This window comes from Chionomys nivalis, chromosome 5, assembly GCF_950005125.1.
Source record: "Chionomys nivalis chromosome 5, mChiNiv1.1, whole genome shotgun sequence".
Lineage (NCBI taxonomy): Eukaryota > Metazoa > Chordata > Mammalia > Rodentia > Cricetidae > Chionomys > Chionomys nivalis.
Genome location: NC_080090.1, coordinates 22,163,181 through 22,180,537, shown reverse-complemented (window position 1 = coordinate 22,180,537; position 17,357 = coordinate 22,163,181). Strand labels below are relative to the sequence as shown.

Below are 17,357 nucleotides of genomic sequence, written 5' to 3'. Positions count from 1 at the left end.
GGTTGATTACATCTTTGGTGTTGATATGATCAGCACCCATAATATGTCTGGCTCATGGTAGGCACTTAGTAAACAATTGTTGAATAACTAGTTAACTAACAATTTATAGGAACTGTAGTCATATAGTGGAAAACACTGGTAAAGATTAAATTCTTAGCCCTACTTACACTTCCTCTCAAGCTACCGGAAGCCCCAAAAGTGAAGTAAAACAGACTGCTAGCGTCTGGCGTTCATGCTTCCCTCAGAAGACTCCAGCCTGACCGGAGATGGCCCAGCAGCACATGTGGATCTGGTTCCTTTGCCTGCAGACCTGTAAGTTCTGAACCTTGTTCGAATTCAACTCCTACTGCCCCTAAGATTTTAGAAATTACACTTGGGGAGTCATTGACATGTCCCTTTGATCTATTTTCAACAGATCACCCTGGGCTTCTGTTTAGATTTTACTCAAAACATTGAACTACAGGAAGAGCTTAGGATCCAAACTGTGTGCTTTATTTCTTTAAACCAATAAACCAATCATCTTGCACTTGATATTCCAGCTCCTAATTAGTGCTTTCATTTTGTCTGTGAGGCTTTCCACCAAACTTTGTATTTGACTTAAGTTTTTCATTTCCAGCATCATGTCGGTTTGATTTTTCTTTTGTATTTCCATCTCTTTGTTTAATCCTCTCAGCTTAGCTGGTCTTGTCTCCACAATTTGTCTGGGACACAGAAGGCACTTAAAAAATGTTTTGTTGGTCGGGCAGTGGTGGTGCACGCCTTTAATCCCAGCACTCAGGAGACAGAGGCAGGCGGATCTTTGTGAGTTCGAGGCCAGCCTGGTACAAGAGCTAGTTCCAGGACAGGCTCCAAAGCTACAGAGAAACCCTGTGTTGAAAAACCAAAAATAAAAATTAAATTAAATAAAATAAAAATGTTTTGTTGGATAGCTAATTAATTAATGGTAGGCACTGGAATCATATGACGGAAAACACTAGCAAGTGGAACAAGAACCAATGCTTCTGTATATTTTCTCCCCGCCCCCCCATTTATTGAAAAAGAAATGTTTTGTTCATATAATATGTCCTGCTTAGTTTTCCTTCTCTAAACTCCTCCCAGTTCCCACCCACATCTCCTCCCCCCAGGTCCTCTCCTTTCTGTCTCTCATTGGAAAAGAACAGGCTCCTAGAGATAACAACCGGCATGACAAATTAAATAGAATACGATGAAACAAAAGCCATCAATCACACTGAGGTTGGACGATACAATCCAACAGAAGAAAAAAAGACCAATTGCAGACTCAGACCAACTTACAGTAATATTTTATTTATGTTTTAATAAATAAAGCTTGCCTGAAGATCAGAGGGTAAAACTAAGCCACTGGAGGCCAGGCAGTGGTGTCACACGCCTTTAATCCCAGGATTTGGGAGACAGAGGCAGATGGATCTGTGTCAGTTCAAGGCCACCCTGGGCTACACAAGATCAATGCAGAAACAGATCCAGGTGGTGGTGGCTCACACCTTTAATCCCAGTAGTAGGGAGTCACACACCTTTAATCCCAGCACTTAAAGGGGAATATGAGACAGAAGGAGACAGAGGCTCAGGGCCCCTGAAGTCGACCAGCCTTGACAAGTAAAACTTTTCTAGTGGTTTGGCTGTTTTGCTTTTCTGATCTTGAACTTGAACCCCAAAAATCTGTTTGTGGGTTTTTATTATTCATGCTACACCAATTCTTTCACACACACCCAGGAACCTACAAAAAGACTAAACTGAAACCGGGTGGTGGTGGTGTATGCCTTTAATCCCAGGACTCGGGAGACAGAGGCCAGCCTGGACTACAAAGTGAGTTCCAGGGCAGCCAGAGCTGAAACCCTGTCTCAAAAAAAAAAAAAAAAAAAAAAAGACTAAACTTTCAGCTATGGCATATGCACAGAGGACCTGGCACAGCCCCATGGAGGTCCATGCTTGCTGCTTCGGTCTCTGTGAGTTCAACTGAGCCTTACTGAGTTGCTTCAGGAAGCCTTGCTCTCCTGGTGTCCTCTATCACCTCTGGCTCTCTGCCTCCTCTTCTGTGGGGACCCTGAGCTCTGAGGGGAGGGATTTGATGGAAACATCCCAGTTAGAGCTGTGTGTTCCAAGGATTCTCTCTCCACATAATGTCTGGCTGTGGGTCTCTGCGTCTGTTCTGGTCTGCACAGGAGGAAGCTTCTCTGATGACGACTGAACATGGTACTGATCTAGGAGTGTAGCAGAATACTATTAGGGGTCATTTTATTAGCGTTTGGTTTTACCCCAGGTCTCTGGGCTATCTAGTCTCTGGGTCACACAAGCAGTGTCCAGTGTGGGTTCTGTCTCATGGAGTGTGCTTTAGTGAAATCAGACATTGGTTGGTTATTCCCACAAGTTCTGTGACACCATTGCCCTAGCGTATTGTTCATGCAAGACAGGTTGTAGGTCAAAGGTTTTGTGCCTGTGTTAGTGTTCTCTTTCTCTTTTGGTAGCCTACAGAGCACCTTCCCGTACCAGAGACACTAGAATACAGGGATAAAGACTCCATGTAGACACCAGCTGGACTTCTCCATGTTCAATGAGTTGTGTTGGTGTTACTCTATAAAATGGGTCATCACTATCACTTTGTGGAGAACAACCCCTTGTCTTAGCAACAGCCTGGGTCATTTGGGGATTTCCATGAGACACCCCCCCCCCTTGCCCAATAACTCAACTAAATGAAACCCAGTCCTGGTACTGGAAGCCTCATTCAGTGACAAGACATAGCCAACTGGGACTCTGCTGCCCCACTAGTTAGGAGATCTCATTAGAATCACCTTGATATATTTTAGAAAGTTTCCACTGCGGTAGGTTTCCATATACTCGCTCAAATGCCCCTCAATTCCAGCTGTTTCTCCTGCATCCACTCCCTTAACCCTATCTCCCCTCCCCGCTTCCACCGATCCTCCTCTCCTGTTTCTGTCCCAACCCTCCCCAAGTCCACGCATAAAATCTATTCTATTTTCCTCTTCCAGAGAGATTCATGTAATCCCTCTTTTACCTTCCTCTTTACCTAACCTCTCTGGGTCTATAGACTGTAGGTTGGTAATCATTTACATATAAGTGAATTCACATATAAGTGAATGTGTTATCATATTTATCTTCCTGGGTCTAGGTTACCTCACTCAGAAAGATTTTTTTCTAGTTCCATCCATTTGCCTACAAATTTTATGATATCAATTTTTTTAAAAGCTGAGGAACACTCCATTGTGAAAATGTACCCCAATTTCTTTACTCATTCTTCTATTAAGGGATATATAGGTGGCTTTTAGTTTTTTTGCTATCATGAACAGAACAGCAATAAAAATGGTTGAGCAAGTGTCCCTGTAAGTAATATGAAGCATGTTTTGGGTATATGACCAAGAGAGGTATAAATGGATCTTGAGGTAGATAGATTCCCAATTTTCTAAGGAACTGCCATATCAATTTCCATAATGACTGTACAAGTTTGCACTCCCACCAGCAATAGATGAGTGTTCCCCTTATTCCATGTCTTCTCCAACATGAGCTGTCACGTGTGTTTTGATCTTAGCCATTCTGACAGGTGTAAGATGGAATCTCAACATAGTTTTGATTTTCATTTCCCTAATGGCTAAGGATTTTGAACAATTCTTTTAAGTGTGTCTCAGCCATTTGAGTTTCCTCTAAAGAAAATTCTCTGTTTAGGTCTGTACCCCATTTTTTAAAATGGATTATTTGGTTTTTTTGATACCTAGTTTCTTTAAATATTTTAGATATTAGTTCTCTATCAGACGGTGAGTTGCTAAAAATCTTTTACCATTCTGTAGACTGCTGCTTTGTCTGAATGGTGATGTCCTTTCCCTTACAAAAACTTTTCAATTTCACGAAGTTCCGTTTCTTCATTGTTGGTCTTATTGCCTACATTATCTATGTTCCGTTCAAGAAGTCTTCTCCTGTGCCAGTGAGTACAAGACTATCCCTCACTTTCTCTTCAATCAGTTCATTATATCTGATTTTTATACTGAGGTCTTTGAGCCACTTGGACTTGAGTTTTGGGCAGATAAGTATGGATCTATTTGCATTCTTCTACATGCAGACATTCAGTGAGAACAACACCATTTGTTGAAGATGCTCTTTTTTCATTGTATAATTTTGGCTTCTTTGCTTCTTTATCAAAAATCATAGTCCATGGGTCTGTGAATTTATGTATGGATCTTCAATTCAATTCCATTAATCAAAGTGGGTTTTTTTTTTTGGCAACACAATGATGTTTTTATTACTATTGCTTTGTAGTATTACTTGAGATCAGGAATGGTGAGACCTCCCAAAGTTCTTTTATTTTTCAGGAATGTTTTAATTATCTTGGTTTTTTTTTTTTTCCGTATGAAGTTAAGAATTGTTCTTTCAAGATCTGTGAAGATTTGCACTGAAATTTTGATTGGGATTGCACTGAATTTGTAGATTTTTTTTTTTTTTTAGGATGGTCATTTCACTATGTTAATCCTACTGATCCATGAGCATGGGAGATCTTTCTATCTTCTGATATCTTCGTCTATTTTTTCTTCAATATCTTACAGTTTTTATCATGTAAGTTTTTCACTTGCTTGGTAGAATTAACCCAAGAAGTTTTTTTCTATTATTTGAGGCTATAGTGAAAAGTGTTATTTCCCTGATTTTTATAGGAGGGCTACTGATTTTTGTGAGTTAATTCTGTATCCAGCTACTTTGTTGAAAATGTTTATCAGCTGTAGGAGTTCCCCAGTAGAATTGCTAGGGTCGGTTATGTATACTATAATATCATCTGCAAATAAAGATACTTTTATTTCTTCCTTTCCTATTTGTATACCCTTGATCTCCTTCCATTGTCTTATTGTTCTGGCTAAGACTTCAAGCACTAATATTCAATAGATATGGACAAAGTGGATACACTTGTCTTGTTCCTGATTTTAATGGAATTGCTGTGAGTATCTCTCCATTTAATTTTATGTTGCCCACGGGCTTACTGTAAACTGCTTTTATTATGTTTAGATACGTCCTTTATATCTCTACTCTCTCCAGGACCCTTATCATGAAGGGGTGTTGTATTTTGCCAAAGGCCTATTCTGCATCTAATGAGATGATTGTGTCTTTTTTTTCTTTCAGTTTGTTTATGTGGTGGATTACATTTATTGGTTTTTGTATACTGAGTTATCTTTACACTTCTGGGATGAAGCGACTTGATCATGATGTGTTCTTGGGTTCAGTTTGCAAGTATTTTATTAAGTATTTTTGTGTCTATGCTCATAAGAGGAAGTGGCCTGTAATTTTTTTTCTTTTTGGGGTCTTTATGTGGTTTGGGTATCAGGGTAACTGTGGCCTCATAAAATGAGACAGGCAATGTTTTTTCCATTTCTATTTTGTGAAATAATTTCAGAAGTGTTGGTGTTAACTCCTCTTTGAAAATATGGTATATTTCTAGTCTGGGGATTTCTTTGGTTGGAAGACTTTTAATGACTGCTTTTATTTCACTGGGGGTTTATAGATCTGTTTAAATTGCTTATCTGACCTTGATTTAACTTTGGTAAGTGGTACCTATTGAGAAAATTACCCGTTTCTTTTAAATTTTCTAATTTAGTGAAGTACAAGTTTTTTAAGAATTTACTTTTGAATCTCTAAATTTCCTAGGTGTCTGTTATTATGCTCCCCCTTTTTATTTCTAATTTTGTTAATTTGGATATTCTAGCTCTGCCTTTTAGCTTGAATAAATGCCTGCCTATCTTGTTGATTTCTGTCAAAGAACTAACTCTTTGTTTCATTGAATTTTTTCTTTTTTGGTATTTTCTTTGTTTCTATTTTATTGATTTCTTCCCTGAGTTTGATTATTTCTTGTGTCTATACCTCTTGCCTGTGATTACTTCTTTTTGTTCTAATACTTTCAGGTGTGCTGTTAAGTTGCTACTGAGAGATCTCTCCAGGTGTTTGTTTTTAAATGTAGACACTTAGTGCTATGAACTTCTGTCTTAGAGCCACTCCCACGGTGTCCCATAAGTTTGGGTATGTTGTGTAGGCACTTTCATTGAAATCTGGAAAGTCTTTCTTAATTTCTATCTTGGTCTGTTTTTCATTCAGTAGAGAGTTGTTCGGTTTCCATGAGTTTGTAAGCTTTCTGTTGTTGCTGTTGGTTTTAGTAGCTGACTTTAATCTGTGATCTGATAGGATGCAGGAAGTTATTTCAGTTTTCTTATTATCTACTGGGGCTTGCTTTTTATCTGAGTATGTGGTCAGTTTTGGAGAAGGTTTCATGAAGTGCAGAGAAGAATGCATAATCTTTTGTGTTTGGGTGAAATGTTTTGTAAATATCTGTTAAGTACATTTAGTTTATAAAGTCTGTTCGTGCCAGCATTTCTCCGATTAGTTTTTTGTCTGGTTGGCCTGTCCATTGGTGAGAATCGGGTATTGAGGTCTCCCACTATCAGTGTGGGAGGATCAATATGTGATTTAAGCTGTAGTAGTGTTTCTTTTACAAACCTGGGTACCCTTATGTTTGGGCATAGATGTTAACAATTGCAATGTCCTCTTGGTGTCCTTCCCTATCTCTTTTGATTAGTTTTAGCTTGAAGTCTATTTTTTCAGAAACCAAAATGGCTACACCAGCTTGTTTCTTAGGTCCATCTGCTTTGAATATCTTTTTCCATTCCTTTACTCTGAAATAACGTCTATCTTTGATGTTGAGGTGTGTTTTGGGGGTGTAACAGAAGGATGAATCCTATTTTCACATCCATTCTGTTAGTCTGTGTCTTTTTATTGGGGAATTGAGATCGCTGATATTGAGAGATGTCAATGACAAATGATTGTTGATTCCTACTGTTTGGGTGGTGATGGTGTGTGTGTGTGTGTGTGTGTGTGTGTGTGTGTGTATGTGTGTGTGTGTCTGAATGAAGTAAGTACTTGAAAATAATAGCCAAGTGTGGTGGTGTACACCTTTAATCTTGGCATTTGGAAGACAGAGGCAGGGGAGTTCCAGACCATTCTGGTCTACATAATGAGTTCCAGGTCAGTCCTCTATACATAGTGAGATCCTGTCTTAAAAACATGTATATGTTAGCTGATTCTGGTGCTGTGTTTCATATTTGTGTTTCATGCTTTATTAAGAAGGGTCCTAGTTCTGTTGTACACAGATCCTGGGCAGGACTTAGTTGTTTGTGGGATGGTCTAAGGAAGCTAAACAGCAAAACAGTAGCAGTTGGTGCTTGAGTACAGGCTATTGGGATATTAAAAAGGAAACCAGGGATGAGATATTCATTTTGTCAGACATGCTCAAAACAGGGAGTGAGACCTTGTTTTCAAAGAAGTCAAACATATGGATCACCCTAAGTGTACCTAGAGTTATTTCACAGATACTACGGAAGGATACAATATGCTCTAAATTCCTCCTGCTGCTACCCTTGGTGGAGTGAGTGGTCCCTTCTATTCAGTGCTGGGCATGGAGACCAACAGGGCTTTTCTGCCCCTCCCCCAGCAACTGGAGCAGGGAAACAGCCAAGAAGTGAAGGAGAACTACATATAGAAATCTGCATTCTTCTCTGACATCACAGGATAAGGAAGTTGGAGACAGTGAGCTCATGACTACTTTGTGCTGGAAAAGTCTTCTCCAAAGCAAGACTTACAGTCTTGTGCTCTGATTCAACTTCTCGTGGTTGTGTGAAGAGCCACTTAGCCTCCAGGGACAGAAGACAGAGTAGTCCACCACTCGCTCCTTGTTCATTCTCTCTATTAAGTCTTTCCTGTGTTGGTTTGATTATTTTCCACCCTCCTTCCATTTTTGCATCTATTCACTCAACCTTTCCCCTCTGATTTTTCTCCTATCTTCCATCAATGAAGGCAAAGATTAACCATGTATGAAACAATCACTATATGCCTGACATAATTCTAAGTTCTCTACAATATTACTTTGTCCAATCCCATGATACTCCATAAGATGGATTGTACTTATTAATAAGCCCATTTTCAGATGAAAGTGTTGATACAGAGATACTTAGAAGTCAAAAAGTGAGGAATTTTGTTTTAATCAAAGTTTAAGTGTTTGCTAGGAGGAGCAACACTAGTTAAGCAATGGATGACCACATCCCCACCTCTGTTTGAGATTTTGTGTTTTATTTCAAGTTTTAAAGTATTGATTCAGAATAACCTAAGTCTTAATAAAGATGACATAAAATAAAAACGTCTAGAAAAATGGTATACTGCTGTAGAGGGTTGTAGGTTGCTTTTTAAAAATACAACTGTGACCTAAGAATTTCTATAATTATGGGGAGAGTGACATAGGATTTCTGTTGGCCTGCCCTTTCCTTCCTCATTGCTCTCAACATCTCTTGCCTTATTTTGGCTAATATAACTGACTCTTATTTGAGTGTTGCATACTCAAGCTATGTCTGTTTGTCCTCCCAGTTCTCAAATATGGAGGGACCTTCTAGCCACACTGCTAACTCTGGGATGGAGATCAAAAAAGGATAGTTTAGTTCCTGCCCCACCCCCCAAACAAGAACAAGAAATGTTTATTTAAAGGACCATGAGGAAACAAAGGGTAGGAGTGATTGTTAAGCAATAATTCAACTGTACCTAGTTCCTCTCTAACATACCCTCTGCCTCACCCTGATGTCCCAACCTTTTTCTTTCCTTTAGAGTAGTATATTTAGTCCCTTCAACAATGTTATTTGTTTGAGAGATATTTACGAATGAGTGTGTTGTGTGTGTGTGTGTGTGTGTGTGTGGTATATGCCCATGTACACACAGGTGCATATGTGTGCACCTATATGAGGAGGTCAGAGGTCAACATACATAGTCTTTTTTCAATGCTCTCGCCCTTATTTTTTAAGATAGTTTCTCTAATTGAACCTGGAGTTCACTGATTCAGCGAGGTTGGATGACCAATGAGTTTCCAGGAATCTACCTGGCTCTTCCTCACCCCACCCCCCATCCCCATGGGGCTAGAGTTACAGATGTGTGCTGGAGATCTGAATTCAGGTCCTCATGCTTACAAAGCAATTGCTTGACAGGCTGAGTCATCTCTCCAGCCTCTTATTTGTTTTGTATTTAAGAAACAATGTAGTGGTCAGGATATGCCAGCCCACAGATATTAGCTTATTTAGCTCTCGTAATGCTTTTTATTAATTTATTTCTCTTACGTCCCCACTGCAGCTTCCTCTCTCTCCTCTCCTCCCACTCCTTCCTCTCCTCCCATCTTTCAACCCACTCCTCCTTCCTCCGTATTTGCTCAGAAAGGGGCAGGCCTCCCATGAGCATCAGCAAAGCATCTTGCGACAATTTTATGAAGTCAGTGTTATTTCCAGTGAAATCTGAAGAAACAGAGGCATGGAGGACTGATGGCTAGTGTCCCGTAACACCAGTAGTCACAGCCAGGTAGGACCGATGGCTAGTGTCCCATAACACCAGTAGTCACAGCCAGGTAGTCCCAGCCTTAAAGGCTGGTCAACAGTGACTTACAAAGGGGCAGGCCAAGGATGCGCCTAAAGGCAAGATTTCCTGGGGGGTCTCTAAATCCTTCTCCATTGGTACAGAAACTGGAGAGACCTGTCACTAGATCATCTAGCCCTCAAAGTGACTCAAAGTGACAGCTCTTCTTAGTTTTATTCACCAGCTAGGATCCTGAGGCTTAGCTAGTTCAGTACATTCTTGGATGTCTAGCTTGTCAGCAATGAAGGGAGCAGGCAAAAGCACCTTGGCCTGAGTACTGCCATTTTTACTTCAGACTCCATTTTACCTGTAGGGTAACATGTAGGCTAGGCAAGCCCTAAGAGAGCTGTGAACTTTACAATGGCTCACCAACCTCCTCCTTAGACAACAGAGTAGTCTGCTATGTCCCTCAGTTCTCTCAAAACATTATGGCTGTTCCTAATAACAGAAAAAAAAAACACAAATGCATCTGATTGGTTGGACTGAAAAACTTCCATTTTGTGTCAGCTGACAGTGATGGAGCACACAAAGAAAGTCCCTAATCTTTCATCTGATTGTGAAAATCATGTCTGTAACTTGGCAACAAACGTCTGTGAATTTTGTTCTTATAAACCCTGCTCTGGCCCTGTTCAGGGCTGCCAGGAGCAACCAGGCTCACGAGTCTCTGTTCTGAAGCCCTGATTGATCAGTGACCCGCTTAGGTGGTGACTTATTATTAAAGTCTTTAGAGCCCATAAGTGTTGTTTCTCTCCTTCCTTGTGGATCATAAGGGACTGAGTGTAACAAGCATTAGAGTCTGGCATGAATCATGTTTCTTGATCTGCAGTTTGGGGCACTGTTGCTATGTTGTGAGTCCCCATTCTGTAGATTCCTGTGGATTTTCTTTTCAAACAGTGCAGATATTCCAGTAGAAGGAAGCTACAATTTGCTGACTGTCCCGTCTCATTAATCAGTTTGAACTTTGACCAAGACCCAGAGACCAGTGAAGAATTCTCTTTGGCCCTCATTTTTAGTTTTGCTGTTGAATTTTCTCTCTTGTTGTTTATTTGTTTTATTTCATATTTCTATTGCTAAATAGAGTGATTTACTCACAGCAAGAAAAGGTATTCGTGTTCATTCTCCACCCCCCACCCCCAAGAAATACTTTAAAAACCATCCCCTGGTTATAGGAGACACATTAGTGATGAAAAGAAAGATTCTTCATTCAAGTAGACTGTGTTCAGGGAAACGGGGGTGATGATAAATTAACACACATATTTGAGACTTTAAGTAGTGTTGTCTGGCACAAAAAGAAAACACAAGGAGTGGGCGGCTTTAGCATTGGTGCTTGGGTGTCAGAACACAGTCCATGGGTGAAGCTGTGTGAGGGGATTTATTGGTGCTTGTGAGAAAATTCCAAGGAAAGAGAACAAGAGTCTTGTGACCTCCGTCCTCCAAAGCACAGAATTGTTCTTGGAAAGTGCTCTTGTGCCCCTTCTAGGTGCAGCAAATGGGAGTGGATTTGGTTCAAATGACCACTGCACTTACTGTGGTTACTCAGCCAAGCACAGCTTGTCCTTGTGATTGTATACAGCTTGAACCTTACAAACTTTGCCTACAGGATGACCTTGCGTAAAGGCTAAAACATTATCTGAGGCTCTAAAGTTGGCTATTGTGTGAGACTTCAGTCTGCCTCATTTTTAGGCTCCATTCTCCAGGTCCCAATGCTTTTGGAGTGGTGACAGTCAGGAAAGCTCTCTCTGATGGGAGGATGTCAGAATCAAGACCTACATAAGACGAAGGCATGCGGGAGGGTCTGGCATGAAAGGGAACGGAGCAGGCGCATACACCAAGGTGAAGCACTCCTGGCCTGTACGGCTGTCAGGGAGAGAGAAAGGATGGCAGGTGAATGACTGAGGTCTGACCTGGCAGGATCTAGATGATGGTGAAGTCCGTGAAAGGAGACTAAGTGATTTCACAAGCCCAGAGGACATGGTGTCTGCTCTTCATAGAACCTAAGAAGCACCACAACGAATTTCCCTCTGTCCAGTTCAAGACAGTCTAGCTCATACAGTCTAGCTCATCAAGTTCTCAACCCCAGATGGTTTTCTGACTCTTTTTCTGTTTCTTTATTCTTTTTCAAATGTCTTTTCCCAACATTCCTGTTGTCTCCTTCCAGTGGCAGCTTTGGATAGCTACTTATTCATGGAATGTGTGTTTGTGGAGTCCACGCACAGGCACAGAAGACATCATCCAGTTAAACACAGGTCGCTGGCTAATCCGTGGCCTCATCTGTCCTCTGGGAGAAGTACTCCAGCCTAAAGAGAGAGAGGCAGGCTGCCTTTCACAGAGAGTATGCCCACAGTGCTCCATCCATGCTGGTGTTGTCCATGATCTCTACTCTAGATTTTCTCCTCCTCAGAACTACCTAAAGGATCACCACAGACTTTTACCATGTGTTGAGTACGAATATGAAATATCTATCCCTCCTCAGGCCCCAAAACCCCATATGTTAAAGGCTTAGTTTTAATCTGCTGGGTTTGGAGAAGTGATCATATTACAAGGGTTCTAACTTCACCAGTGGGTCAATCTTTTGATATATTCAAGACCTGATGATGGTATTGGGAAGTGAGAGAAACTAGGAGACGGGGTCTAATGAAGACACATTGATTACTGCAAGTTATGCCCTAGAAAGGGAGACCTTGCTTCCCTACTCATCTGTTCTTTCTATGACTACTGAGTACCATGAGGAGGAAAGCTAGCCTCTAGCATGCTCCTTGCCGTGATATTCTACCTTGCCTCAGCTTATAGCAGTGGAGCTAAGTAGCTATGAACTAAAACCTATGAACTGTGAGTCAAAATAAATCTGTCCTCCTTTGATTCACATTGCAGCTTCTGTCACAATGGAATCTGAACACACATCACTCAAACCTCACCAGTGTAGCCTCTCCTGGCCCTTGTCTCTTCTTTGGAAGCACAGTCTGCCTCTCACTCTTCCCCTTTGTGGTCAGTTTGCTCTACGGGAGTTTGAAACTGAGACTGGTCAGCTATGATGTAGCTGTAGGACACCTCTTGACTTGGACCCCAAGGCTTCCGCAACCATTTGATCTGCTTCATCAACCTCCTGCCGGCTTATAAGACCACGTTTCGAACTTGTTCCACCAAAATAATTAAAACTACCACATATATGTACCACCCACACATTGTGCTAAGCGCTATTTCATACGTTATCAAATAGTTACCCACATCTAGAAATGAGGAGATAAGGGTTTCAATAGTTTTTTCATAATTATTCTGATAGGTACAAATACATCTGAACTTAAAACATGTACCCATTGTTGTCAGATTTCCTAGCCAGTTTGAGCCTGATCTCCTTCTTAGAAGCTGGTCTCGCCTTCCACATGACTGAAGAGGTGATGCCATCAGAATGGTTATCTGTCACTTTATGTTTTCGACACTAAATGTTTAGTATGCTGTAAGCCCCTTCTGTGTGCTGTGATAACAGCATCCTGTGAAACAGACGTTATTACAATCCATCCTGTAGTCTACCTAATGAAAGGGGTCATCAAGTGAGTACAAACCCACCCAGCCCAAACCCACATCCCTTCCACCTCCCCCAGCAGGATAATCTGGCTTCCCATTGGATTGTCTCACATGCTTTCCATTCTCAAAGAGCATCAATACACTTCTTCTGTCTTAGGGTTTTTATTGCTGTGAAGAGACATCATGATCATGGCAACTCATATAAATAAAAGGTTTAATTGGAGTAGCTCGCTTACAGTTTCAGAGGTTCAGCCCATTATCGTCACGGTGGGGAGCATGGCAGAGTGGAGGCAGAGTGCTGCTGGAGCTGAGAGTGCTATATCTTGCAGGCACAGGAAGTTGACTGACTCATTGGGTGATATTTCAAACATAGGAAACCTCAAGGCCCACCCCTACAGTGACACACTTCCTCCAGCAAAGCCACACTTCTGAATAGTGCCACTCCCTTTGGGGGCTGTTTTCTTTCAAACCACCACATCTTCAAAGACATAAAATTTAAAGAGATGTTTTCAGCTTCTGTCCTACTTGAACACTCTGAATCCCTTTTTGATCATCTTGAGGCTACAGTAGGTTCTCTGTTGATAAGTAGCCATCTGTTCTACTTGTTTGCTTTGCTGTTGTTTTTGATAATTCTTCTATTACTGTGGACACTGTTCACAAACTCAGCTCCAGATCTAAGCCTTACAGTTCCTGACTTTTATCTTTCTAGATCACTGACCTCAATACTTGGTTTCATGTTGATTCCTGACATTTCTCAGGGGTCCAGCTACCATGGCAAAATAAAGTATAAAGAAAAAGAGATGGAGAGAGCATCTTTTCTTCTCCTAAAAGACACTGGAGGCATATATAATACTTTACTTATATTTTCTATTTGCTTGGCCTGAACTCGGTGGCATGATGACACTCCACTATCAGAGAGCAGGATAACGTAGTCTATTCTTGTGGTCATCTGCCCTTTAACCATCAATGGTTCCATCACTGTGATGAAGGAGAGAACAAATATTGGAAAATAGCTAGCAGGTGTAACGAGTCTCTTTCTGTTCTGCCAGCCATCTCTCAAATAATGACACAGAGATTTTTTATTAATTATGCAAGTTTGGCCTATAGCTTAGACTTGTTCCTAACTAGCTTTTATAACTTAAATTAATCCATTTATTTTAATCTATGTTCTACCACATAGTGTTACCTGTATTCCATCTTGCACTTCCTGTTTCCTCTTTGTGTCTCCTGGCATCTCCTGCATGCCTAGATCCTCTTCCTCTTCCTTTTTCTCCCCCAAAATCTCACCTATACCTTCTGCCTAGCCGTTAGCTGTTCACCTTTTTACTACATCAATCATAGAAATATATCTTTACATGGTGTGCAAATATCCCACAGCAAGCAGGTTCTGTTGCCACGCTCTTCCATCCAACAATACCTCTAGACCATACTTTCTCCTATCACCCTTCCTTCCAACTGCTTACTAAGGTGGTCCAATCTCATCTCAGAGTCAATAGTTCTAACACTGGCCTTGTCTTTTCCGTTTGACATCTTTCCTGCATATCTGTTTTCTGCGTTTAGTTTTTCACTGACACAAACCAGAAGCTACAAACAAACAGCAAAACAAGTGAATTGCACGAGGTGCCTATTTCGTCATTGCCCTTCCTTGCACTATCTCTCAAACTCAGGCCTTCCTTTCCATTCCTATTATAACTCCCTCGGTTCATGCCCAGATGGCTACATTAGCCTCTTAAAGTTCTCTCTGGTTTCTTTACAGCATATCTGTTTCCTCTATTACCAAAGCTTCTCATTCTTTATATACATCATTACTATTTTAAATTACCCCCAACACATTATTTTAATCTTAATCCTCAAAAACTTTATTAGATCTCTCTACCTATTAAATAAACTCAAATTAAAGATTTCCCCATATCCCAACCTAATTTGTTTCCAGTACTCTCTCTCCCTCCCTCCCCCATCATGAAAATCCAGACTCAATTAGCATCAAAATTTGTGAACTTGAATTTAGAACCCAAAGACCTGAGACTCCTTTTCTTCCCACTACCTAGAGAATTTTGCTCTTTCCAATATGTTTTTCTAACAGCCATAGTTCAAAGTATTCTTTCTCTTTTGACATTTGACTGAAATTACCATTGATGGGTGTCATTCATTCACCTGACATTTCCCATTTCATACTGCAAAGGAAAGTTATTCACATGTGTATTATTACCCCAACTTGGTATTAATTCCCCTGAGGCTCAAACTTAGGGCCTCACATATGACATGCAAATCTCAGCCCCCTTTCAAGACATTTTTGTGCCACAAGTGCTCTCCGAAATTGGATTTTGTTGAGATTCCTTCTGGTAATAACAGAATATTCGAGTCTCTGCAGCATGTAGAAAAATAAATATTGGAGTTGATTGGCAGAAAGATTCTTTCTTTAAAAACTGAAGTATTTTGAGGGCAGAATGAGATCCACCAAGTAGAGCACTTAAAAGCACCCCGTTGGGCTTTACTTGAATTATCCCATAAATCTGCTTTAAAGCGGGGCGGGGGGGTCTAATATGGCCTCCGCATCACTGAGTTGTCACAGGGAAGGGCCATGCAATCTTTAAAATGCACATACCAATTGGTCAAGATCAACACCAGGAATAATTCACATTAGTTTCACTCTGGCAGTTAACAAAGCGCTTCTCATATTACACCATTTGCTGCTCACTGAGGAGATGGGGGCCAATGTTACGCTATTCTAGACTACAAAAGGTTTTGTAACTTTATTGAGTTTGCCCAGTTTGGAAGTAGATGCCCAGTCTGGAGCCTGTCTCGTGTGTTTTTCAGCTACATGCTATCGTCTCAAAGCTACCTCTCCCAGAGCAGGTGAGTGCCTTTGAAAGCAGCAGAAAATTCATTTCACACCTATTCAAACTCTTTGCTTTTTCTCAGCGAGCTCAAGGTTCTTGCAACCATATCAGCAACGCAAAAAGCTGCAGTATTTCCCCTGCAGCATCACCTAGCATTGCCCTTCCTGCTTGATTGCTCTTTGATAGCCCACCATCATTTCCTGAATGACTGCTGTGGGGTGTGGAGAGCAGCTGAACACTGACACCACATTCAAACGCTTGTGGTGGCACAACTGCTTTACCACCAAGAAGTTCTCAGCCTTAGCAAATGGCCTCCACATTTCCAGAAGATACTGATAGAGTTGTTGGGGTTCAGCTTCGATGGGTTCATATATTCAAAGGTAGGAGCGTGTGGATCAGAAATGTCAGACGGAAAAAACAGAAATAAAAAGAAATATACAAAGATCTACAATAGAGTCTGGAGGGCACCCCAGTGAATACTGAATTCCCCGTGTTTATTTTTCATATGCTTTATATATTCCAATCCAAAGGGAGTGGAGGGGGAGAGAAGGCAAAAGACTACTTTACCATGATACAAAAACAAACAGAATAACTACCTCTTCAATACCTGAAACATCAAGCATCCATATCCTGAGTTAAGTATTCTGTTGTTTAGGTAGGCCATGCAGCAACCACACCATATGCCAAGCATCCTGTAGGTAGCCACACCCTGGTTCAAACCTCCTTGTCATGAAGGAGCAAGAATATAACTGAACTCTCTGACCTTTGGTCAAGGTGGAACGGATCCACATCCATGGGCTCTGACATGAAACATAGCCAGAATTAGATACCACATATCTGGTTCATCTCATGCCTAACTTAAACCAGAAGAGGAGAACGGCAGCTCATCCATAGGACCTCCATTCAGAAAAGCCTTCAAACATGTAAGCAATCTGAGACAGGGGTTGGCTATGGCATTTGCAGGACCCAGTGTAAAGAGAAAATTTGGGGCTCTCTGTTTGAAATGTGTTAAGCATTTGGAAGTCACACAAGCACCAGAAAGCAAGTTCAGAATCCTTTAAGCTTAGCCTCTGGCATGCTACACCTGAGACACAAGCTAAGATATTCCAGGTGCCCTCTGTGAACCCTACCAGCCCAGTGGGATAATTTACCTGGTGACAATTGATGTTTTAGATTTCTGCAGAGTGTGGCTGCTACAGACAGCATTAGCCTAACTTTATGTTCTCTTCTGTATGTTTTCTTCCTGTCACCCGTTCCATTTGGCACCCGTCATGTTTCCTCTTATATTCTATGGGTTCCTCGGGGCTATAGCAGTATCTTATTATCCCTGTGCTCCTAACAGCATGGATGGGTAGTTAGCACTTAAAAAATATTGGTAGGTAAGTGTCCCTACTTTCCTCCTGTCCCACCCTTACTTGCTGTAGTGCCCTGAAACATGTTGACTTGGCTTGCCCATCCCAACTAAGTTACCAGTATTTCCTCCTTAGGGCAAACCTCCCACTGACCCAAAAGGAAAGAGGTTCATCTTAGCAGTCCTGGGCTTCTGCAGTAGCTACT

General features: G+C 41.1%; 1 protein-coding gene across 1 annotated transcript in view; it reads left to right on the top strand.

Annotated features, from left to right (window-relative positions):
- The first annotated feature begins 205 nt into the window (after positions 1 to 205).
- The window catches only part of Cd84 (CD84 molecule), a 33,561-nt gene continuing 16,409 nt past the window's right edge, over positions 206 to 17,357 (top strand). The window contains exon 1 of the mRNA XM_057770023.1: positions 206 to 312. Within this exon, the coding sequence (XP_057626006.1) occupies positions 267 to 312 (46 nt within the window). The 5' untranslated portion in view covers positions 206 to 266. The remainder of the gene's footprint in view (positions 313 to 17,357) is intronic.